This window comes from Eubalaena glacialis, chromosome 2 (assembly GCF_028564815.1).
Source record: "Eubalaena glacialis isolate mEubGla1 chromosome 2, mEubGla1.1.hap2.+ XY, whole genome shotgun sequence".
NCBI lineage: Eukaryota > Metazoa > Chordata > Mammalia > Artiodactyla > Balaenidae > Eubalaena > Eubalaena glacialis.
The window spans coordinates 18588862-18614141 of record NC_083717.1 but is presented as its reverse complement, the minus strand read 5'-3'; the positions used below and the strand labels follow the sequence as shown (position 1 = coordinate 18614141).

Below are 25280 nucleotides of genomic sequence, written 5' to 3'. Positions count from 1 at the left end.
CTGATCACCGTGCATTGCTTTAAAGCACAGTCAGCAAACTTCTTCTGTAAGTAGCCAGATAGTAAATATTTAAGATTTTCTGGGCCATATGGTCTCTGTTGCAATGGCTCACCTCTGCTGATGGAGCACAAAAGCCATAGATAATATGCAGTGAGTGAGCGTGCCTGAGTTCCAATAAATCTTTATTTATGGGCACTGAAATTTGAATTTCATTTAATTTTCAGGTTACAAAATATTATTCTTGTGTTGATCTTTTTTTTCTCAAGCACTGAAAAATGAAAGAACCGTTCTTAGGTCACAGGCCACACAAACAGGTGGTTGGTCAGCTTTGGCCTGTGGATCAGTGGGCAGCTGTGCTTTCACAAGGACGCACCTGCTCTGCCAGGGAGAGCCAGACCCACTCAGCTGGTGTATCCGCCTGTGGTACCCAGCACACAGTCAGCATCTACTCTTTTCAAAATAACAGTAACTTAGGAACCATCATGACATCTACCTCACAAGGCTGAACTCTGAAGTGAAGATGATGCCACAGAGCCACCAGGTGACAAGTGTCTTGCTGGTCCTTAGTGACTGAGAGGTATTTAACGAACCATACTGAGCATCTGTATGGACTGAGCACTACTGCAGACACGAAGAGTTTCTGCCTGAATGAAGATTACATTCCTCTGGAAGAGACAGGCAGTGAGTTAATAAACAGGTAACTGTGTAATGTGTCAGATGGCGGAAAAAAAGGCGGGGGGACAGAGAGGGACAGGGGAGCGCTATTGTTATTCCATGTCGGGGGTCAGGAAATGCAACAGTGACAATGGGCAGAGGCCCTTCGGATGTGAGGGAGGAAACCAAGCAGATCCTGGGGTGAAGGGCGTTCTAGCCGAGGGAACAGCAAGTGTGAAGGCCCCGAGGAAGGGGGGTCTCAGCCAGGTTAAGGATCGGCAAGGCCCACGGGGCAGAGTGGACAGGGAAGGGGTAGAAGAGGTTTGGGGATTGCTGGGTGGTCATGGAGACCTTGGAAATCACTGTCAGGGCTTTGGTTTTGCCTGTGCGTGAAATGGAGGGCATCGCAGGGCTCCAGACAGGGAAACGACAGGGCCTGGCTCCCAAGGTCACACACTTGAGAGAAGGGCTGGGAGAGGCAGGCACATACGATGTTGTTTTGTCAGCACAGAGACTACTTCCTTCTGTGGGTTCTGGGTCCAGGATGGGACCCACTGCATCGTGCTCCCCCGGGGGAACCTCCCCATCTGGAACAAGTGTGTAGCCTCTGCTGAGGGGCTGAGCAGATGACATTCCACAGCACAGAGCGAGCTTTTGAAATTGAACCCCTAGCTTAACAGAGTAACTTGACAGAGGAGGGGAGGATGAGTCAGCCATCTAACATCAGGGACAGAGGAGCGGCAGGGCTGGGTTCATGCTGGTACAGCGCACCTGAATTACTGCACAGAACGCCGGGGCCTGGGCACTGGATTTCATCAGTGAGCAGCCTCACTGCCACTCACCTCCTTCTGACATGAGCAGGTCTGGCTCTGAGGGAGGAGGACGTCCCTCCCTCAGCTGGATGGGGTTGGGGGCCCCTGGGTGCGTCTCAGGCTGGTAACCACCACCCAGAGGCCCTCTGAGAAGGCCCCCCATGGTTGTTTAATTCCAAAACAGTGATGCAGTTAAAGCTTCTAATGCAGCCTTATTGTTTCAGGATTTGAGAATTTCAGGCATTTAATCTTGACAAGGTTGAGAAAAAGTATATTGTTCCAATTATCAAGCACAGTGCATGTTTTCCCTTTACTGAATGAAACTGCTCAGCCACATTTGCTAAAAAGTCTTTAAAAGCTGATTCATATCCCCTGACCAGAAGTCCTTTAGAGCTAGATTTATCTAAGCCTTGGTGTGAAGCTTTATGTGAATTCATTTCATCCTTTTCCTTTTAATCATCAAAGGTTAAGTGTCCTCGGGGTGAGGAGAATTTCTCTCCTTAAGAAATGATTAAAATCATTGTCTTGATCTGCTCCCATTCCCACTTCATTTTCTCAAAGTTTTTTTTAGAAACTTGGGTCACAAAAAATGACCCAAGTACTTTATGCCTCTAGTAGAACCAGGCCCACCTTGGAGAGAAGGCAGAATGGTCTACCCAGCTGCGAATCCTGATGCAGACTAGGCATTTCACTACCTACGTCTCTGGTTTCCCCCAACATAGAAGGACAGCACTCTAGGCCTCGCTGGAGAACTTGACCCTGAACTTTGCCCTCAAAGATTCAGCTGAAAGAACCTCAGGTGGAAACACCTCTCCACACCACCGGCCGCTCCGATCTGCCTTGGGTCAAGTGGCCACTAGGAAGTAAGCGGCTCAGACTGCTTTGCTTGACCCTCCTGCAGATTTGTCTCCAATAGTTGGGTTTTAACATCACCAACTGTGCTGTCTTCACCCTGCTCTGTGCCCTGCTGGGCTGGCCTTCGAGGACTTGATCGACAGGTTCCCTCGTTCTTAGGCTTTGGAGCCTAGGAAGGAGAGAGGTATTTAACTAGGGACCTGGGCTCTGCCGGGTGGATCATGATGTTGGACGGATGGATGGAAGGATGCAGGTGATGGCTTTCTGCAAGGAACCCGGGCCTCTCCCTGCACTCCGAGGTTGGGTGACACGGGGGCATACTGAAGTGGTGATCTCAGCCTGGACTCCAGCTTTTCCAAGCAGGACAGTGCTGACACAGCTTCCAGGCATTGCTAGGGACCGGAACAGGACAGCAAGAATGTGGTGGATACTTTGGTGACTGTAGCTGATGGACCGGTTGAGGGTGATCTGGAATATTTTGAAGGTGAGGACTTGGATGCTCATGGTTGGGACATGAAAGTCAATGCCACCCCATCTGAAATCACAAGCTGGTGAGTCAGGTGCCTTATGGATCTCACCAGCCCTGAAAGTGAAGACACAGCGTCGGATGCGAGGGGAAAGAAGATGGGCCCACCCTGTCCTGTGCAATTTTCTTCTGTTTTGAACCAGGTTGTTCTGAGTACTTTTCATGACTGATGACAGTTTTCAGTAGTTTGGGGGGATTATTAAGGCTCCTCCTCTCTCTTTTCCTTTCCTCTTTTTTTTCCCTTTTCTTTCATTGGCTGTTACTCTCACCCATACAATTTATATGAACTCAAGCTTCAATAGAAAAACCACTGTTTTTAGACTTATGTTTAATGTTGCACAACAGAGAAGCTCTGTGGAGCCTAAGTGCTGTTCTTATTTTTCTCAATCTTTGCCTTTTATCCTAAGCACAGCTATACTATTACAAGATTCATATCTATGTCAAGAAACCATCTTTCCCCCATCCCTCTGTATTTATTCACTCATTCATCAAACACTTACTGAGTAACTAGCAGGTGTCCAGCCTTGGGAGAACAATTCTGGGGAAGTGCTGTGAGTTACACCACCTCTGCCCTCAGAGAGCTCAATCCACTTCTGGGTAAGTTTCTTGACAGTGCATGTGGCTTCCAGCCATTAGCAGTCCCATCCTCCAGAGCTGCGCTGTCCAATATGGCAGCCAAGAGCCACATGTAGCCACTGAGCTCTCACAAGGTCGGACATGTGCTGGTTATTCAGTGTTTGCTGAACGAGTGAATGCAGGAGTGAATGCATATGGAGGGCAGGTTCAGAGTGAGACGTGCTGTTCGTATAAACTACACATGGGGTCATGAAGAATTAGTAGGCAAAAAAATGTATGAAAAATGTTGGTTAGTAGACACTTGGTTCTGTCCAAAACTTCCATAAGACATTCGGTCTATGCCAAAAGGTTCTCGATATTTGGTCATTTTTGGTCCTGTCCAAAACATCCATGGAGACATTTGGTCCATGCCAAAAGGTCCTTGATATTTGGTCCTTTCCAAAACCATTTGGCATGGACCAAATATGCTCATGGATGTTTTGGACAGGACCAAATGTCCTGCAAGGAAAATATTCATTAGTATTTTTAAAAAGTGGATTATATGTTGAAATGATAATAGGATATACTGGCTTGAATAAAATATATTATTAAAATTAACTTCATCTGTGGCTGGCTACTAGAAGACTTAAAGTTATAAATGTGGTTCTCTTGATGTTTCTGTTGGACAGCTTCGCTCTAGATGGCCTGCTTCCACCTCCTTCTCTTTCCTCTCTTCCAGGAGTGAGCACTTCCTCTGGGTACCACCACCATTCCTGATGTGTAGCGCCTATCCTACTCTAGTGGCTGACCGTTCAGGTCTGAAACTTTTTCCAGACTGGGCACCTCTTGAAGGAGGAACTTACTATCCAGCCTGCAGTGCAGTGCTTGGTATAAAATAGGTGGACAATAATTATTTGGTGAATACTGATCCAATTCTCCTATTAGACTAAACTTGTGTGAGGCTAGGCATACAAGATTGTTAACATGGCCTTAAGTATAATATGGAGTAGGCATTCAATATGTGTGTGAAACATTTCAGTGATAATTTTAATTTCTAAAGTACAACTGAATTTTAAAAACTCCTATGTTTTCTTTATTCCTAATTATTAAAACTTTTAAGGGTAAGATGCTAGGTAATACAGTACTGTTGCTACACACGTGGGGTGTGTATTTATTTCACTGTGCACATGAATGCTGCTGGATATAGTTAAACTTATAGTCTATGTGGTCCATTTGCAAAATAGACACGAAGCCCAGCTAGAGTCTAATTAATTCTCAGGATTCTCTGGTGTTTTCAAAACCAATGTAATCAATCAATTATAAAAGAGAAGTACAATATAAGGTGTCATAATTGTTTTACTCGAAATATGCAGAATTTAAGACAATAAACACACCAGAAGATATTTATGTAACATTTGACCCTTGTCTTTGATGATTTTGCTTCTCACTGGGACTGGGTTCGATTTTCTGCTCATCTCAGGCCAGAAGCAATTTGGTCAAGCTGAACACTTTGTAGGTGTGAAGGTAGCCTGGCCCTAACGCACCTTTATGGTTAGATGTTAGGTGAGTATATTAGTGAAAACAGATTCATTATTTGTGAGGAAATTTTATGAATTTGACCCAAGACACCAAAGTGTCTGGTGTCTTAAATTAACACAGCATTAGTTTTCCATCAGTTATTAATATAAAGGGAATCACTGTATCTAGATAAACTAGGTAGGTTTAAATAAAGCTTAAAGGCTTTATCTAGTTAGTTAAATAGACATTATAATTATTAATCTTATGATCATATTTTTGAAAAACTGTCTAACCCCTTATTAACTATTGAATAGTGGAAGGAATTGATGTAAGTAAAGTGGTACAGGGGTACTCGGATGCTGCCTCTTTTGTGAAGGCAGGCCTCCCCCCTCAGTACTGCTGTAAACACTTTGCTGGCACTTAATATTTAATGTCTTGAATTACAGTTATTGGAGTAGCTATCTTATTCTAAAATCTACCTTTTTCTTACTCACTTTAAAAATTCTGCTTTCCCCATGGAAGTTCTTCTCTAACTGCGTGTGGAATCGAATTAAAGTGAAGTGAGTACAGGCCTGAGAGTCATGAGCCCTGGTCCAGACATTGAACAGCTGTATCACATCTAGCAATTTCTCTGAGTCTTGGGCTCCGCCCCCCCGGTTCTTCCTTCCCCCTCAGCATCCTCCTTTGCTGTCTGGTCCTGACTTTGTTACCCTTCACCTACATTATGGTAACTGGACTTTACTAAACTACACACTCCCATGCGGCAGCATGTACTAAGTGTCTTAATACATTATTTTATTTAATCCTCATTATTTAATCTTCATAATCATCAGTCCCACTTTTCAGCAGATGAAACTGAGGCTAGAAGGAGATTGAATGCCATGCCTAAGGCACTAGTAAATGGTAGAATCAGGATCTGAACCTACATCCCAGCAACATCTGATTTCCTCTGGCTTTTCCTTAACTTGCCTTTCAATCAGAACTATTTTCAGAAAGCCCTACTCTAAACTAGAATACTCCTCCCTCCCCAAAGCATTAAAACAGAAGCAACATCTATAATTATCAGTACTTGTTATTGTGGGTCCAAGTATTAATACAAGAAGCAAGAAGACCTCAGCAAGATGTGTTGTCATCGCTGTCACAAACTTAATTATTGGGTAGAAAAGTTGAACGTTGCCGCTAAACAGAAGAGGAGTATGAGAGCTTTCTCCGTGAATGTGTGGAAAGAAACCTGGGGTCTCTTTCTGGGTCTGCCTCATGCTTTCTCTGTGGCCTTGGGCAAGTGATTTCAACACTCCTTAGCATCCTGGGGTAAGGTGGGATATTGACAGACGGTGCCTACTTATTGCACTGCTTTGCCAGGACAACGGATTGTATTGGTCAAGGGCTGTAGATGAGCGGAAGTACAATGTTTTATATGACAAATCGCACTATACCTGGGGCAGGGAAAGTGCAGGGATCCTGGAAAGCAGATGAATCTGTCCTGTTTCCTTAGTTTAAAAAGGGAGGTGGACGGTCACCAGCTCTTCCGGCTCTACCTGCTGAAGTTCTCCTTGAGCCCACGGAGCTGTTTATTGCTTTCACACACCCTAGAAACGCTGGCAAAAATGAATCCACTATCGTTTGGGACAGACGTGGGCCGGCGACAACTCTCTGCTGACATTTGCCATTCTTTCAACACAATGACACACAGTTGTAAGGATCACCAAGATTCCTGCCCTAACTGAGACAGAGCAGCGTCAGTTACTTTTCTTGACTTGGTCTCCGTTCCTCTAAACTGTCGCCTGTCCCCATGCAGGTAACTCCTTGCGGAGTTGCTTTCCTCTCCGCGGCTGAGGTGGCAGCGTTCAGCGCCGGCCTTCTCAGTGTATTGTTCATAACTTTGCGTTAAGATTGCTTGGGTTGCAGAATTTTAAGAAATAAAACGATGCGAATTGCTAATGTTTGAGCTGCACTCGTTGAAGCGGGTGGGTCACCCGGGGTCACAGGAGCTTCAAGGTCAGTAGTGGCCTCGGGAGAAAGGCCTCCCCGCAGAGCAGCCCCCTCATTTCTGCTGGTAACGCGCAGGCTGGCCTCCGGGGGCGGGAGCGGGGGTAACCGGGCGGGAGCACCCAGCCCTCCGGGGCGCGAGGAGTCAGTGCGGTTCCGCCCGGGCCCCTCCAGCCCGAGGAGGGGGGTTCACAGCGACAAAGGAAGGGGAGCTCCAGAGAGGCTGCGGGAGGCCGAGGGCTGCGGCGCCCTGGCTGGGGGTCGGCGGACTGGCACGGAGCGGCCGGAGGGAGGCGGCCGCGCGCTCTGCCCCGCGCCCCGCCGCGCGCCCCGCGCCAGGTCGCCGCGTGTGCACAGTGTTGTGGGCCCGCCGCTCCCCTCCCCTCCCCTCTCGTCCGCTCCCCTCCCGTCCGCTCCGCTCCGCTCCCCTCCCCTCCCCTCTGCTCTCCTCCCCTCCCCTCCCCTCCCCTCTGCTCTCCTCCCCTCCCCTCCCCTCCCCTCTGCTCTCCTCCCCTCCCCTCCCCTCTGCTCTCCTCCCCTCCCCTCCCCTCTGCTCTCCTCCCCTCCCCTCTGCGTCCCTCCCCGCGCCTCCTCCCCGTCCCTCCCCTTGCCGCCGTCCCCTCCCCCGCGGCCCGGAGCGAGCGCCGCGCCAGCGCCACACTGCCCCGCCGCCGAGCGCGACGACACGCCGAACAGGTGGCCGGAGGCTGCGGCGCCGCGCGGGCACAGGCGGGCGAGCCCCGGGCCAGGCCAGGCGAGGCGAGGCGAGGGCGGCGGGCCGGGCATGCGAGCCTATCTGGCCCCCGGCCTCGGCCCCTAGCCTCGCGCCCGCGCCGCGCCCCGCGCCCCGCGCCCCGCGTACAGCCGCCCCGGCCCGGGGCGCTCCGGCCTCTCCGGCCGCGGTCACCGAGGGGCGCGGGCCGGCCCGCGGCGGCGGCGGCGGCGGCATGAAAGTGACCGTGTGCTTCGGGAGGACCCGGGTGGTCGTGCCGTGCGGGGACGGCCACATGAAAGTTTTCAGCCTCATCCAGCAAGCGGTGACCCGCTACCGGAAGGCCATCGCCAAGGTGAGGGGCCGGGGGCGCAGGCGGGGGCGGGCGGCTCAGGGGGCGGAGGAGGGGAGGAGGAGCGGGAGGAGGGAAGGCGCCGGGATCAATATGGCGCTTCCTGGAAGGGGAGGAGGAGGCGGAGGCGGGGAAAGGGAGCGCGCGGCGGCCGGCCCGGCCTGCGCCCCCCGCTCGGGCTGCGGGCCGCAAACTTCCGCGCGCCCGGGCCCAGGGCCCCGGCCCCTGCCTCTCCCTCGGGTCCCGGCCGCCGGCGCCCCGAGCCTCCCGGGAGCCGAGCCCCAGCCGCGCCGGGGCGCGCGGAGCGGGGCCGGACGCCTGTTCCCGGCCGCGGGCTGCGGCCCCGGCTCCCCGCCCAGGCCCGCGGGCGGAGGCCGGGCGAGGGAACTTTCCTGGTGGAGCAGAGTTCGCTCCGCGCGCTGCGAGAGTGGCTGGCTCGCTTGTGCCTCTGGGCCCCCGCCGGGCAGTGGGAGCCCCTCGTGCGTGCCAGGCAGGGGTCCCGGGCGGATGGGGGCGCGGCGCGGGGACCGACCCGCTCCCACTGGCTCGCGATCGTCGCTGGAGCCCAGCACCTCGGTGACCGAGAGGCGCCGGAGCACGGCTCCTTGAAGGAGCACAGCCCCGAAATCGGTCACCGAATATCGAGTTTTCCTGCAGGCATGTCGCCGTTGACCTGTCTGCCACGAGCTCCATGTGGAGCCGGGGCCGCGCGCGGCCCGGGCCTGGAGTTGAGTAGCTTTCCCTTTTTCCCCGTGGAGTGATAACATTGTCTCCACTTCACTGCATTCCTGTACAATGTGTCAGAAGTGAAAAGGCATCTTGTTAAATTGTTTTATCGTCTGTGTCTGTTTGACAACAGCCCACGCCTCCCAAGTTTCTCCCCAGCACCTGAGGATACTTCCTTTGCGGCAGAGTAACGTTTGGTGGAAAGCATGTTCACTTTCAAAATCTCCTTTTTGTCCCCGATCTTGGAGTGGTTTGCGTCCTGTGGGTTTGGGGGGTCGCAGGTGAGAGGGACGGTGGCTTTGTCAAGCCTGATTGAGTGTAGACAGGGTGCTGGGGTGGCATTCTACAAAGTCTCAGAGATTAAGAGGGGAAAAAACCTTTTTACACTGTTGTTTTTAGTATAGAGAAAAATAGCATAAATTTGGCCTTTTAAAGATAATCTTAGGAACGTTTAAGAACCTGACACAATGATGGAAGATGTTGACTTTACTTAACGGCTCTAAAATGTTCTTTACAGTTGGTTGAACTCATTGAAAATCAAATAAAATTAGTGGAAATTGGGCACCTGTTTATCTTGAACCACTGTCAAGGGGGAAAACCCCTCTAAACCCATGTTTAGCATTTTAAAGCACTGTTTATGAATGACAGTTTGTGATCTAAATGTTCTATATCAATAAATCAGGTTGCATATGTACTCAGGAAACCAACAAAAAAATCATGCAAGGAAAGAGAAATACAGTAGTATATATTCTGCAGTGTGTCCAGGTTCCTGAGTAGGGAGGGGTGATCGATATTTCTTTGCTTACATGCTTAATTTAAAATTTACATGCTTAAAATTAGTCATTTACATGCTTAAACATTTACATGCTTAAAATTAGTCATATTTCATTATGCACACGATGCATGTTGGTCGAACAGCTTGTTTGGGAGATACAGATGTAGTTGTTTGAGTCATTTGTATGTTCCACAGAAATTCTTAAGCGTTTGCCATGTCCAAGGCATTTTTCTGGGTGCTGGACATCTGCAGGACCCACTGGCTGCTTGTGGAAATTGGACTGTGAGAGTCTAGGAAAGGGGCTCCAGAGTCCTCCAAGTGAGGGCGGCCAGCCTTTGGACGGGTGAGTCGTGGTGCGGTGGGGAGAAGACAGGCCTCTGGGGTGTCGGGTAGATGGAGTTGAGAGGTATCGAGGTATCGCTGAGAGATCTGGACTTTGTTTTTAGGTATCAGTGGTGGTGGTTTCACAGTGACTGGGGAGCGGGAAAGGAAGCGCAAGTTTTTGCAGGGTGCCTGGGAAGGCACCCCAAGAGGAGCACAACAGCTGAGTTGTGAAGGGTAGGCATGAGATTGATTACTTTTTCTGGTGGAGAAGGAAGGAAGGAAAGGTGATTCTCAGAGAGTGATGGTATTGTTGGAGTTGGAGATAAATGACTCAGAGATGATTCAGGGGTTTCCAAAATTATTTAAGTTCTCTTTAAGTGCAACTCACAGTTCAGCAGGTAAGTTTTAAAATGGGCTTTGTGGTCTACAAAGTTCAGGCATTGGATCACAAGACTGTTGACTCTCAACTGTGGCAAGAGCTGGAGTTTATTCCAGGTCCATTTGTATTTTTTCCTCTTAAATGATTAGGTAATGGCTAAGATTAAACTTTAGTCACTCTTCCCATTTCTCCCACCCTGTTTAAAAATGATTATGAAGCAAACACTTACTAACACTTGTTTTAACTTTTATTCTCTTATCTCTTCCTTACCCCTTACTGTTGAATAGAACAAGATAAATTTTGTATGAAGAATTGGGTAACTGGGTAGCTGTAGAGTGGTGTTTGGTTGCTAGGTGACATGTGCCATGATGAACTCCCATCTGGTGGGGAAAAATGGGGGAAGATGATGTTTATGGCTTTGTATAAAAACCAGATAAGCTGGAAAAAAAAAAAAAAAAAAAGAAAAGAAAAGAAAAAGGAAAGAGAAAGAAAGATCCCAAGCCACTAAGACTTTCTCTGCAGAGAGCATTTTGTGGTGTGATGGGGCTAATTTTTTGGCATTATACTTGAGCTGTTTTCAGGTTAAACAGATCAGTTTTTCTGGGCAGTGGAGTGGCATGACTTAATATCAGAAATGTCCTCAATAAGCAGATATTTGAAGGCTTACACTTATTCATAGCATTTTTTTTTTCTCCAGTGAAAAAATAGTTTTCTGTTTATGATCACTGATGGGTGAAAATGCTTTGGCTGTTCTTCTCCATCCACCCATCCTCATCCAGAGCGTCTCTAAGGAGGGTGCTCTGCTAGACACTGAGGACCATGTTACATGGACTTTCTGTGTATGTGACCCTTCTTCTCCTACCTGTGGCCTGACTCATCCATGCTCCCCAATGGACACAGGGTGCAGGGTACCAACTGCCGGGACTCTGTAGTGTGGTGACTTGGCTTCTCAGGGCTTTGCCGGCTCCTTCCTAATTCTGAGTGGATTGGGGCTGGCTCTGAGATTTCCCATTTTTCCTGCTGTGCATCCCAGCTCTGGTTAGGAGAAAGATAAGAAAATCTCCATGCTTTTCTTTTTTTTTAATTGTTAATTTGTTGAAGGGCTACTGTATGCAAAATGTCATGCTCTATGAAGAAATGTAAGGCTGAATTCTTGCACTGCAGAAGAATGTAATTTGGGAGACGGTGAATATATTAAACTATAAATAACAGTAGGCAATAGCATTAATTAGCAACAGGGTGGTACATACAGACAGTAGTTGCTTCTGGATTTCAGAGATGGGAGTGGTCATTATGGCCTGGGGGGTTTGCCTTGGGCTTAGTAAGTGGGAAGGCTGGCCTGGATTTAGGACAGTGATTCCTAACTGGTTAGTGGGGTGACCTCCAAAAGCACCTGCCTGGCCCAGGTGTCCCAGTCTGTAGGGCTTCGGTAGGGTCCAGGCGTGTGAATCTGGAGAGTTGCTGCCATTCTGAGAGGTGGGAGGGAGGGCGTTGCAGGTGAGCATCAGGGCTAGTTTGGCCCTTATGCTGCCTTCCTGTCAGATGGTGGGGCAGGACCAAGCTGAGGAGGACTGGGAACGCTGGGGCAAGACGCTGTTACTTCCTACAGTCTGATGGTCCAGGGAGGACCGGGGTGCTTGGGCAGGACAAGCGCTCCTCTGGGAGGAGGACCACCAGGATTGCGTTCATCCACAGAAACACTGCTGATTGCTGAGTAGCGGAGGGAAGACGGGGCTAAAGGCAGAAGTGAGGGTGGGGGGTGGCTGGAGCCTCTTAGCTCACTGCCACACCCCCTGCCGCCCATAGCCCTCTTCTGGCAGGGGGAGCTTTGGATTGGGTTTGGAGACCTAGCTGTTTTCACCGTTGAACCTTGGGCACACCAACCCTACAGAGCCTCGTTTCCTCCTCTCTAAAACGGGTCACTCCCTTGCAGGGTTCACGTGAGTACTGAGGGGATGATGAATGGGAAGCTCCTCAGCACTGCCTCTGGATCCCTAACGGGTTTTACTGGGTGGATGGTTTTACTGCCTGCCAGGCTTTCCCAAGCAGTCTGCTCTTCCTGTTTGGGTTTTTCCTCTCTGCTTAAGAAGAAAGTGTAATTTAATTAAAGAATAGGTAGAAAGGGTAATATTTGCTTAAGCAGCACCGCAGTCAGAGGAGCAAATCTGTGTGTATGTGTGTGTGTGTGTATGAGGCAGGGAACGTAAAAGTTGTGGATATTGGCTTTCCCCTAGGTTGCTTTCTGGACCTGTGATTTTGGGGCCACTGCTTCTGTCCCTTGAGCATGGAAGAGTTGTGTGAGAGTTATTTAATAGCAATTTGTTGTTATTAAAAAAAATTAACAAATGTATGGGCAGTAACTTTTGAAAATGTGCTTTCCTTTTTTTGCGGGGGAGGAGGACTGTTGATTACTAAAACCGTGTAAATCATGGTTTTTGTGACAAATCTTGTGGTTGGTGTGAGATTTCTTGTGAACAGATGGATGACTGCATGTTGTTACACATTCACGAGCTTATTGAAACTTTTAGGAAAATAGATTGTTGCAGAATTTGAATGACCATATTTTTGAATAGTGAAACGAAATAAATTTTATTATTTCATTAACATCTTCCCGTCTTCCCTTTCAGAAAGGAAAAAATAAACAAACATGTCTGAAAGGCTGATCTTTCTAAAATGCAACTCTCCGTGTACTCTTCTGCTTAAGGGCCTCGACGCCTGCTTTCCCCAGAGGCCAGGTTCTGCGCCTCAGCAGGGCCTGTCCCTTGCAGGACCCCTCTTGCCTCCAGCCTCTCCCTCCCCAGACCCCCTACCCCATCCCTACCCACTTGGCCTTGCTTGCACTTTCCTGTCTTTGCTCTGGCATTTTCTGTTTCTCCCACCTGGACCATTTGCTCTTTTCCTGTCTGCTCATGTCTGGAGCCTCAGCTCAGTTCAGGCTGGCCCTGCATCCCAAGGCGGGCTGAGGTTCTCCCCGCGGGGCACTTGTCTCAGGAGCTTCCCGCACTGACCTGGAGGAACGTGCTTTGCTGTGGGTGCTTCGGTGTGTTTGTTTCGGAACAGAACTGGGCCCCTTCTCCTCCAGGTGAGGTGCTTGAGGGTGATGGCCCTGCCTCGGTCTTACCTGTATGGCCAGTATCTGCCACGTAGTCATCTTACAAGTTGAATAGATACGAAGTTGAGAACAAATAACACGGCACGTGTTCTCACACAAAAAGTGCACTTTTGCTTCGGAGACTGTGTAATTTTAAGGACTTTAAGGTTTGGTATGTTCGGCATATTAGCACAAAGAGATTGTAATTGAAACTCAGATTTAGTGTGATTTTGGAGTATCTGAAAGTTGTTCTTTTGTGTCGGCTGTTTTCAGGGAGTTTGGTCCCTGTTTCAGGCCGAGCAGAGGCATCGTCCTGGGGTTTGCGTCGGGCCTGGTTCAAGGCAGGTGGCCAGGGCAGTGCGGGAAGCTGGCCCCGAAACACACCTGTGCTGGATCTGGCGCTTCTAAAACTGTTAGTTGGGATCCGTGGGTAAGTGCCAGGAGTAAACAGAAATGTTTAGGATCTGAGATTCACAGGGAGAGTCTGGCGATGGGAGGTGCTTCTTGGCTCACGGTGAACGCCCGGTGAATTGGGCGCGGAGGTAGGGTTCAGAGCCCCATTTGCACAGAATCTCCAGCTGTCCTTTGAGGCTTGTACCTCCCTGTAGAGCTGGATGCGGGCAGGTGATGGCAAACACTTGAAAGATGAACAGAGACTTCTGCATTTTTTCAAGGATGGAAAGAAATATGTACAGTTGGTCCAGGAAGGTGCTTTCCACAAGTGGAGGTGCTTTTCCAGGGGGTGGAGGTGGGTGGCTAGGCCCACACAGGGGGCTTTCCTCCTGCTCGGCCACTCACGCAGCAGTCCTGGCTGCCACCAAGGTCAAGGTCGATGGCAGTAGAGCAGGGGCTCAGGAAATTTATACATTTTACCGATTTTTGGTATCTTTTCTGTTTTACATGGAAAATAGAAAAATCTTTATGAAAAGAAATGCAGAGTTCTGTGAACATAGTAGAAAGGTGATTATTTTTTGTCTTTTAGTCATTATTTTATCCTGTTGAAATTTTTCTTCCATTCGGAAGGATTATGTAAAAATGCCTTTCCTTCATGGCTCTGTGTCTTCCTGTGTCTGACCTGCCATCTTTATGTGGTTCTATTACTTTTGTTTATTCTTTTTTCCTCCATCAACTCATATTGGAACTTAGAAATAAAATTTCCAGCTTCATTCCAAGTGACTTGAAATGTGCATTATTTAATTTTTTTCTCTCAGAAATAGCTCATACACACATACACACACGAGAAATGAAAACACATGTCTACACAAAAAACATGTACATGAATGTTCATGGTAGCATTATTCATAACAGCCAAAAAATAGAACAAGCCAAGTGTTCAACTGAACAAAATGTGGTATATCCATATATTAGAATATTATTAAGCCGCAAAAATGAAGTTAGGATACATGCCTCGCTATAGATGCACCTTGCAAACATTATTCTATGTGAAGGAAGCCAGTCATAAAGACCCACATATTGTATGAGTCCATATATACAAAATGACCAAAGTAGGCAAATCTATAGATATAGAAAGTAGAGTAGTGGTCGCCAGGGCTTGGGGGTTGAGGGTAATGGTGAGTGACTCTTTATGGGAATGGGGTTGGTCTTTGGGGTGATGATAATGTTCTAAATTTAGATAGTGGTGATGGTTGTATGCCTCTGTGAATAGACTAAACATCATTGAATTGTACACTTTAAATGGGTGAATTTTATGGAATACTATTATGTCTCAGTAAAGATGTTAAAAAAATAGACTACATAAGCCACTATGAACAAAGCTCCATTTTTATGTATTTTGTAGTTCTGAGAGTCCCATAAAACATGTTTTTCTGTGTCAGAGATACTCAAAAACCTCAAACGAAGACTGGCTATTTTTAGGAGTTTTCCATACAATGTGTGAACCTGCTTTCTCAAGCCTGCCTACTCTCTCCTGGTGCTGTCTGCTAAGCCCCCGACTGCTGAGGCGCCGAGTCTCCTGTTCCCCCCTTTAAAGGCTTCACCAACTAACCGTTCACCTGTTCTGCCTTGTTCTCCCTCAGCCATAGATTCCTTCCTCCCCAGCTCACCAGCTGCCCTGGCAGTTGATTCAGATGCCCTAAAATGTCCATTGTGGAAGAGCTTCTCCAGGTTTTGGTTTAGGACAGTAGTTTTGAGCTTTGGCAAATCTCACAAGCTCTGTGAGCGCCAGTTTTCCCATCCTCATCTTCCCATATTCAGAAGTTCTGGGCTGGGCTCCTGATGTCTGTTTCCCGGTGACAGCCACCCCGAGTCTGCATGGTTGGTTGTCTGCCTGTGGGACCAGGAGGCATGAGTGGTGTGCAGTGGCTTTTCAGAGGCGCAGACAGGGTAGATCTCTACTGCATCCACCCTCCCTGTGAGAATGTTTTGCTTCCCTTGCTTTGAAATGATGGGCTTGGCCCCCAGGTCAAACATATACTGTTTGAAAGTTAGTATGTATTTCGCCTGGACTGTCCCTCAGAATTCCTTACTGTCCCAAGATAAGTATCTTTTAAAATAAAATTACATGGTCAGAAGTAACTTAATAAGACTATTCATTTTGTGAAGCGAAACTAAACGTATGCTTCTGCATGGTTCTAAATGGATGGTATATGTGTACATATACATGCACATATATGTTCATGAACTTGGTATTTCTATGGTGGTATACATTTAAGTGGTTTTAGAGATGACAGGTCGATATTATTCCCACTTTTAATGTTCTTTAATATACAGAAACAGTAAGACTTAATTTTTTGGAACCCAGGTTTATTTTTTCTGGTGTGTAGTTTTTCTTGTTATTGTATTGCATCCCTGTATGATAGGGTTTATGTTTCTGAAAAGGCCTCTTTGAGATATTCTACAATAAAAATCAATGTTTCCTTCTCAATGTTTATTTCAGAAAACAAGTCACTGTATATCAAAAACCTAAAATTGCTGAATACTGAAAATATGTGGTATTAACAGGTGAAAACCACAAAAAAGAGAGTGCCATTTCTGTGTAAGTGGTTGATATGAGAATGGGTTTTTTTGTTCTAGTTCTTTTAAGTATACAGTAAAAACTGGGAAAGTTTTTTCATGTTTGTGTTTTAATTTTTTTCTAAATCTAATATTGAATCCAGAATTCAAAAACCATTTCCCAGTGACCACACAAAGGCATTTAAGATGTATCATTTGTAATTCTGAAATCCAGTGTGCAAAGTCATATGTGAATAGTAGTTAGCCAGGTTCCTGCCCAGCAGGGTTATACTCCAACCTGAGATCCTCTCATCCCAGCCAGCAGCACCTGCAGAAGAAGGAGGTGGAATGTGCAGGATACTGGTTCCTGGTGTACCACCGCACAGGATATGACTAATCACAAATCCATGAAAGTTGAGTGTAGGGTTTGGAATCTTTACCACTTTGTTAGAGATCTGGAAAAAACCTTTCAGACAAATCAAGAGGATCTCTAAGTGAAAGTGCCTCATTTGGATTGATAACTCTTTAGACAACTGCATCTGGAAGATGGTGGCCTTTCAGCATTTGTACTGCCTGAGGAATATGAAATGAGTCATATTTTCAATTATGAAGGCACATACTATCAGGGATATTTTTTTCAAGGAAACCTGGAAAGCTGATAAAACCCTGAACTTTTTACGGTGGAGTCAGTTTTATCTTTTGTATTTTATGACCCACTTGTTAAAAACACAGATGTTTGCAAAAACACAATTAGCTGGAAGTGGAAAGTTTGGTGGTGGGTGTGTTTTTCCTCCTAGGAGGCAGGCACATCAGTGTGACACACTCTGGGCCAGGATTCAGAAGAGCAGATTGCATCATTTGTGTGTCTGAGAGCAAGAACGGCAACTTCTGTAAGCCCGGGATCCTTGTCTTCTAATACCACGTCCTTCATGGGATTGTTGTGAGGGTATGAAGAGAGAATGTAAAAAAGCATTGTAGGAAGTAAAACAGAGTAAATGTGAACTGTACTGTTCTTTCGTTTTTGCTAAGAATGGTTGCCAGTGACTAAGGCTCACTTGAGTAAATGCTTCTAAATTGTTTCTTCTCATCCTCCTTAGAATTGCTCTAGATGTGGGAAATTGAATGTTTGGTAAAAAAAGTTCTCCCTTAAAAAAGTCTCGAAAACTTTCTTCTGCAGTTTGAGAAATAAAATCCCAGTGACATTGATTTAGATGCTCCAAAGATGTCCATAGAAGAGCTTTTCTAGTTTTTGGTTTTGGCCACAGTAGTTTTGAACTTTGGCAAGTCCCACCAGCTCTGTGAGCCTTAGTTTTCTCATCTGTAATTTGGGAATGTTTTCTTTTGTTGGCAGTAATGAAGATCAAGGGATTTAATGTAGATAATCCCCCTGCCATATTATAGACTCTTAGTCAATTTTAGATCTTTTTCTTTGTCTCAAGTTTTACACATAGATTAGGCACACTTTTAATGGCTGATTCATAAAGTCAACTTGATTTTTATTTGATGTATGATACCAGTTGTCATTTTTCAAGATGATTTGTTAAAGAGTTACCACTTTCTTAAAAGTACTATAGAAATTCCAGTTTTAGTATTTACTAATAAATCAATGGGAAATAGGGAAAAAGAATGTTCTGATAACCCAGTAGTTAAAACTGATTCTTTTACAGATCAAGAAGTGTGTTTGTCTATCTTAACTGTGTTGCTTTTTCTACTACTAGCCCTTGTTATTTTCTAAAATAATTGTGGCTGCCATACTGCTAGATGAATGGAGATTATGGAAAATTTCTTTGCTGTATTTACAATATTTTAAAAGGCATTGGTTACACATTTTTCCATTAAAAAATGTTTTGAAACTTGGAAAGAGTAAAACTAGAAATTGTAAATACTATTGATATTTATAAAATGTACAGATGTTTTAAAGACCTTTAGCATTTAATTAATAGTAGTTCTGAGAATACCCTGGAGCTCAAAGAGATAATCTGAGTTATAAAATAAAATGGGAAAGTCGACATTTTTTTTTAATTTTTGAATTTTATTTTATTTATATTTTTATACAGCAGGTTCTTATTAGTTATCCATTTTATACATATTAGTGTATATATGTCAATCCCAATCTCCCAATTCATCACACCACCACCCGAAAGTCGACATTTTTTGACCCCTCTAATCCTTTATTATATAAGCCTCTATAATTCACATGCCCATAACACTTCTTTACTCCTCTGGATCTTTAAGATGGTGATTCTGGGCAGCTACATCAGCAGTCAGTGAACACAGAGCATCTTTTGCTTGGGTAGGTAGTTGTAAGGGTTGGCAGATTGATGTGACTTGTAATTCCTTAGTTCAGCTAAAGGCACCCAATGCCAGTCACCTGAAGACTTCACCCAAGAAGAATTGACCTATTTATCATCCTGAACCTGGGAGTGGTATCCGGAAGGCTTGCTCTGGGTGTGGCCGTGCTACTCTGTCAGTCTTGCCAAGTCATCACAACTTAGCTGGCTTTGTGCTCAAGGGGACCACCTCTTCTCATATACCTCTTCCCCACCGCAATATTGAGAGTCGCAATATTGAGAGTCGTCGTCTTCCTCTCTTTGAGGACTTTAAACCTCTTATTAATTAAAGGAATGCTTCCTCCCTCTCTGCATGTTCTTAGGGAAGTTGCTAGGTAGTGATTAAAACAATAAAGCTTATCTGGTTGTGCAACATCCATATTTTGACTTTGATCCCTTCCCGTATTTGTTTGTAAACACCGTGTCATGTGAGTGCATTTGAAATCCAAAGCTTTTGTTTCAAATACAGGACATGAAAAAGAGATACAGCAGCATGGAGGATTGGAATTTATACATATCTTTTCCATTCACAATTTCCTGTGTTTTTGTGCTTTGTAATGAAAGTGATGAATGGTGCTTTCAAAACCTTTCCAGAATACCCCAGCATTTTATAACAAAACTGTAGAGAAGTAACTGGGAGAGTTCCCCCCAACCCCAGCTTTATTGAAGTATAATTGACAAATAAAATTGTAGCATATTTAAAGCGTACACCATGATTTGATACACGTATACATTGTGCAGACTTTCCCCACACGGAGTTAACTACCACATCCATCCCCTCGCATATTTCTTCCTTTATGCTTGCTGAGAACATTTAAGTTTTACTCTTTTACCTGGGAGAGTTTTAGACAGATCTGCTTTGATAGGTGGTTGGCGTGGGATTTTAATCTAAAGCAGAGGAGTTTTTGGTCCTGGGCTGTTTTCCCACCTACGAGGAGGGAGGCTGCTTCCTCTATAGATTCAGGGGAGTAGTATTTTCAGGTCAGTCTTTGCTTTTGGTGTCAATAAGCTTTTTAGGTCAGGATGGATGATCGAAAGCTCTTGCACAAGAGGTGCTGTATCAAAGGCATCATTTATCTGTGTATCAGGTTGGAGAGCTGCTGAGAAAGTACCTTTAACAGTGATGCCCATCATGTCTTCTCAGTCCTAATTCACTGAGGAGTTGCCGACAGGCAGGAGGGGAACCAGGACACAATGGTATCGGGAAATAGAAGCAGTGATACCCTTATTATCAAGAGTCATGGTTAGCGCTTTGGGACATTTTGTGCATTAGGCCCTAAGTGCTGGCCTCGTGCTCCCAGTGTATTCCTCAGTTCCTTGGAGTGGTAGTGATGCAACTCCGAGTTTACGGGTGAGGACGCTTGGGCTAAAATGGATTAAGAAAGTGGCAAAAAGTTGTACATCTGATGTGACCCCTCTGTCTGGAGAGTCTGTGCTGTTCCAGAAGAAAGAGTAAGCAGTGCCCATCAGAGAAGACAGGTTGTCTTCTGACCTGGGTTTCCTTGAGTGGCTCATGCGCATAAGGAAGAAGTGCGCCTTCAGGATGACGGAGTCGGTTGGGTCAAGGAGGCTCCTGTGTGCTTGGCTAGATGTCGAAGCCCCTTGCTGCTCAGGTGTGGTCTGTGGACCAGCAACGCTGGCTTTGCTTGGAAGCTTGTTAGAAATAGAGAATCATGGATCCCATCCCAGACTCTCTCAGAGTCTGCATTTTGGCCAGATCCCCAGATGGTTCCAGAGCAATTGCTCTCAACCCTGGCTGCAGGGTTTTAAGAACCAGATGCCCAGGCTCCCCACGAGCCACGGGAATCAGATCTCCAGGCCGGGGTGGATACTTATATTGCTACGAAGCTCCTTGGGTGTTCTCTTTGCCGCCAGGGTGGAGAACCTCTGGTTTAGAGCAACCTCCAGGCCTTTTGGGGTTGTTGTGTTATGTGACCTGGGACCTGCCACCTTGTAGCTGTGCATGGAAATTTCCAGAACACAAGTTGAGAGGATCAGCCAGGGTGCTCACAGGCTGGTCACTTAAGTGACAATGGCCCAATCTGTACATTTTCATTTCTTTTGAAGTCACTCACTTCTTTCTTTTTTTTAAATTTTTATTTTATATTGGAGTATAGTTGATTAACAATGTTGTGTTAGTTTCCAGGTGTACAGCAAAGTGATTCAATTATATGTATACAAGCATCTGTTCTTTTTCAAAATGAAGTCACTCACTTTAATGACTGTTAATTTTTGAGTTTTATTTGTGGACACAGTTGACAGCACCCGTATTAAGTGTTCCTTAGGTTTTAGGCGTTAACTCTTAAGGATGTCTAGTCTGAGTTTAATAACATAAATGAGTTAAGGGGTCCAGGAGGAGCCGTAAAAAGACAGCACGTGGGATAGAAATGCGGCGGGAAAGGAAAGGTCATATTGAGTAAAATATGCGAGTTTCGGTGTGAGTCACATGATGTCCTCTGGGTGCCTGTGATGTGTAGAGACAGGACAACTAAGATTTTTGGTTTTGGGTAAAGCAGGCTTGTGAGCAGTGGACTGAACGCTCGTTTTGCTGGAGTTTCTTTTCAAGCTTGTTTGTGGCTGAGCCTCCTGTGTAGGAGAGAAGGCATGCCTCACCAGGCCAGCGGGGCGTCCCTCTCACACACTTCCACACTCAGCTTGTTGGAATATTCCCGTCGAACAGTCCGCATCCCCACACCAGAGAGTGAGGGCAAACATGTGTCTCTGGCCCGAGGCCTCGGGAACCTGAACATGGGTCAGAGGATGTGCCTGCCCGGATCCGTTTTATTAACTTCGACACGGCATGATTGTTTTTGTTTTTCCTGGCATCATGGCTCGTTGTACCCTACATTTTTATACGTTTCCTCTGTTACTCGAAGTAGGGAAAGGAGGACATATGACCAGCTGTCATTCTTTGTTTTTAAATTTATTTATTTATTTTTGGCTGTGTTGCGTCTTCGTTGCTGCACGCTGGCTTGCTCTAGTTGCGGCGAGTGGGGGCTACTCTTCGTTGCGGTGCGCGGGCTTCTCATTGCGGTGGCTTCTCTTGTTGCAGAGCACGGGCTCTAGGCATGCGGGCTTCAGTAGTTGAGGCTCACAGGCTCCAGAGCGCAGGCTCAGTAGTTGTGGCGCACGGGCTTAGTTCCTCCGCGGCATGTGGGATCTTCCCGGACCAGGGCTCGAACCCGTGTCCCCTGCATTGGCAGGCGGATTCTTAACCACTGTGCCACCAGGGGAGCACCCAGCTGTCATTCTTCACATGGAATTTGCCAACCGACCTTCATTTGGATCATTTGCACGTAGGGCTGAGCTCCCGTGTTGCGGTGCAGGAAAGACCCAGCACAGGGCTCACTGGCAAGAGGTGATTAAGACAGGACATCATTTCCTCAAGGGAGCTTTCAGAGCTGCAAAGTGCAGTTCTCGGTAATAACATTTAAAACATTGTCTTCAAAGATGCTGCAGCTATAAGAACTTACCAGTACTGAATTTTACAGACGTGTTAGAAATTAGTTAAAGGCGTAATGTGTCTGGGAGCCGTGTCCATGTAAGAATGTTTTTCTTATTCAGCAGTTTCAAATAGCACTTAACCATAAGTTGGTTAGTAAAAATGTTGCTTGCAAATTTGTTTGTCTAGGTATTGCTGCTTAACAAACCACCCAGAACTTCATGGCTTAAATCAACAACTAATTATGTCTCATGATTTAGTGGGTCAGGGTTTGGGCAGGGCTCAGCCCAGTGGTTCTTCTGCTTCACTTGGGGTTACTCAGGGGTATTCAGCTGGCAGGTGATCTGGTCTGGGGGGACCTAGATGGTTGCATTCACATGTCTGGTGCTGCTGGGGGTGGTAGAAGCTTGGGGTTCACTGGGACTGTTGACCAGAGCATCTTGTCATTTCGTCTCCAGCATGGAGGGCTCAGGGCTCTTGGAGTCAGGAGAGGAAGCTGTCACTCTCTAAAGACCTAGACCTGGAAGCCAGCACAGAATCATTATCCCTGTCTCCTCTGTGCCAAACCGGTCACTAAGCAGCCCAGATTCCTGGGCAGGGGATGCTGGCTGCACTTCTCAAAGCCAGGAGTGTCCAAGAACTTGTGAACTTGTGACCATCTTTATTCTGCTGTCAGTGTAGGGGTGTGTGTGTGTGTGTGTGTGTTGCATGTAACATCAAACATTTAGTCTTTTTATTGTTTTGTGTCATGTTTTAAAATTCTCCTTTTCTTGATCTGGGCACAGTAATAAAATGTATGTCCTGAGCCTTCAAGGCTGTAAACCTAAGAAGTAGTTGGAGTTCTTACTTCATGAGTCCAAAGACCTGACAGCTTTTCCAGGCTGTACTGCAGAAAGAGATAATGATAATAACACCTTAGGTTTATGTGGCATCTTCTCTAAGAGGTTCAAAGTGGCTGGGCCACTCATGATTCCCTTACTGGAATGTCCTGTGAGATAAATTAACCATATACCCTCAAATTCATGTGCCGATGAGGAAATGAAGTAATTCCATCAGTCTGCTAATGAACAGTATTCAGAATGCAGCTCTTCCAATGTTCCACATACTGATTAGAACTTGAGTATGAGTTTACCTTTCTTAGATAGGATTCTGGAAAATGGTGGAGACTGACTTTTGAACAACTGGTAATATTTTGAATTATATGCTGTTTGCCAAAAAGTGTCATGTTTAAAAAAGAGTTAGTTATTTTTCTAATGTGGATTTTTTGGGGGTGGAAGCTTATGGGTATTGCATCACTGGGGTGTTATTCATTATAACGAGTTAAATTCTCTGTACTCAGCAGAGACAGGCAGACAGTAGATGAGGTGAAGGTGGCTGCCCCCTCGTGAGTGTGTGTTGTGGACTGAGTGTGGCCTTGGAAGTGGGAGACCCTTGTCCTCTGTGGTGTCCATTCCTGAGTCCTCCCATCGTGGGAGCATCTCCTTGTGATTATGGGCGATTAAATGGAGTTTTCAAGGGTGGTTTAACGATATGTTAAGCTCATTTTATTCATGCTATTGAGTGCCTAAACTTTGGATAATATGCAGCTCCACCATAATGATCTAAATGTGGTATTGCTTACATTCATTCGGTTTTGCTTAAAATGAGACACTTTACATATAATTGATAGGTATCAGGCTTTGGGAATAAAGCTCTCCAGCCACCACTTGTTAAGAGCATCTCCTGGTTCATGACCTCCGCCCCCCCCCCCCATGTGCGGTGACCCACCCTGCATGTTCCCAGCAGGGAAACTCCCCAAGGACAGCTTTCATCACAACACTCTCCAGCACAGGGAAGTCCATGGGGTCAGCAGGGCCTCCCAGGTAAAAACAACATATATCGGCCTGAAAAAGGCCCCCTGCCTGCCTTTCGCCTTGATCTCTCACCACCTCGCTTCGCTCTGCCCGTCGTGACAGAACGGACTCTCGTGTTTCCCCAAAGTTGTGCTGTTTCCCGGTTGCCTGGCCTGGAGTCCTCTTGCCTTCGTTTCCCCTCTCACCTTGGTCCTCCCATTGTTTCCTCTGTACTGTTGCCAGAGCTGTAAGCTGTGCCTTTCTGCTCTGATAGATTTAGGGGCTCCCTGTTGCCCCAGGACAGTCTCCCTCCCACACCCCCAGGGGGCATCAAGGCTCTGCCCCGGCCTCGGCTTCTCCTCGCCTGGCACCACGTGCAACTGCCCGGGCCCTGTGGGGCCATCTCTGCCATGGCCCTAGGCACGGCCCCAAAGGTGTCCTCCCCCCACCCCACAAACCCAGAGAGATCCAAAAATAGACACATCGAGTTACAGGGCTATAAAACATAACTAATGCAAACATGTTCTTTTTGAAAGGAAGTTACCCCAATAATTTCAACTGTTATTACATTAAAAAGAAAATTTATCTATTTATTTATTTTTGGCTGCGTGGGGTCTTCTTTGTTGCACGTGGGCTTTCTCTAGTTGCAGAGAGCCGGGGCTACTCTTCGTTGCAGTGCGCGGGCTTCTCATTGCGGTGGCTTCTCTTGTTGTGGAGCACGGGCTCTAGGTGCGCGGGCTTCAGTGGTTGCAGCACGCGGGCTCAGTAGTTGTGGCTCATGGGCTCAGTAGTTGTGGCTCGCGGACTCTAGAGCGCAGGCTCAGTAGTTGTGGTGCACGGGCTTAGTTGCTCCGCGGCATGTGGGATCTTCCCGGACCAGGGCTCGAACCCATGTTCCCTGCATTGGCAGGCGGATTCTTAACCACTGTGCCACCAGGGAAGTCCCTATTACATGTTTTATTACTTGTGAATAATTAGAAGAGGATGCACTTTTAAGAGACCATACGCTGATACCATCAAGAAGGATTTCTTGCATGTTCCTTCTGCATTGTGGTGCTGGTTCCAGCAGCCCACCTCCACGAGGAATCCGTGGTGCTGTCCGCCCTCCCCTGCTGACAGCCGTGGCTTGACACGCTGGATTTACTGCGCTCAGATGTCACCGTAAAGATTACGGGTGGATATGCACGTTCCAGGGGGTGGATGACTTTTCCATAAAGTGGATAAAAGAGGGGGAAGTGTGTCCTTTGTGGAAAAACAGGGTCCTTGGAAACTGCACGACAACTATGACTAAAGCTGGAGTTAATTAAGGAATACTCCTCTGGCGGCAAGGAGCCACTTTTTTTTTTTTTTTTTTAATAATTAAACCTGAATGAATATTAAGATGTGTTTTTTTGCATTTGCTTTGCTCTGAGGAGTGGAGTCTGTGAAGCACTGATAGTGGGAGAACAGGTGCTGC

At 46.6% G+C, this 25280-nt stretch overlaps 2 protein-coding genes across 14 annotated transcripts in view; one reads left to right on the top strand and one right to left on the bottom strand.

Moving 5' to 3' along the window:
- Positions 1 to 6902: 6902 nt before the first annotated feature.
- LOC133084570 (putative uncharacterized protein FLJ46214) lies at positions 6903 to 7858 on the bottom strand. Its single transcript, XM_061181407.1, has 2 exons — positions 7571 to 7858; positions 6903 to 7163 (listed from the first exon to the last, which is right to left on the bottom strand). The coding sequence occupies exons 1-2, from the start codon at positions 7856 to 7858 to the stop codon at positions 6903 to 6905; spliced, it is 549 nt and encodes a 182-aa protein (XP_061037390.1).
- The window catches only part of PARD3 (par-3 family cell polarity regulator), a 628388-nt gene continuing 610908 nt past the window's right edge, over positions 7801 to 25280 (top strand). For all 13 annotated transcript variants that reach the window (XM_061179018.1, XM_061179012.1, XM_061179004.1 and 10 more), the window contains exon 1: positions 7801 to 7976. In XM_061179018.1, coding sequence (XP_061035001.1) covers positions 7857 to 7976 — 120 coding nt within the window. In that variant the 5' untranslated portion in view covers positions 7801 to 7856. The remainder of the gene's footprint in view (positions 7977 to 25280) is intronic.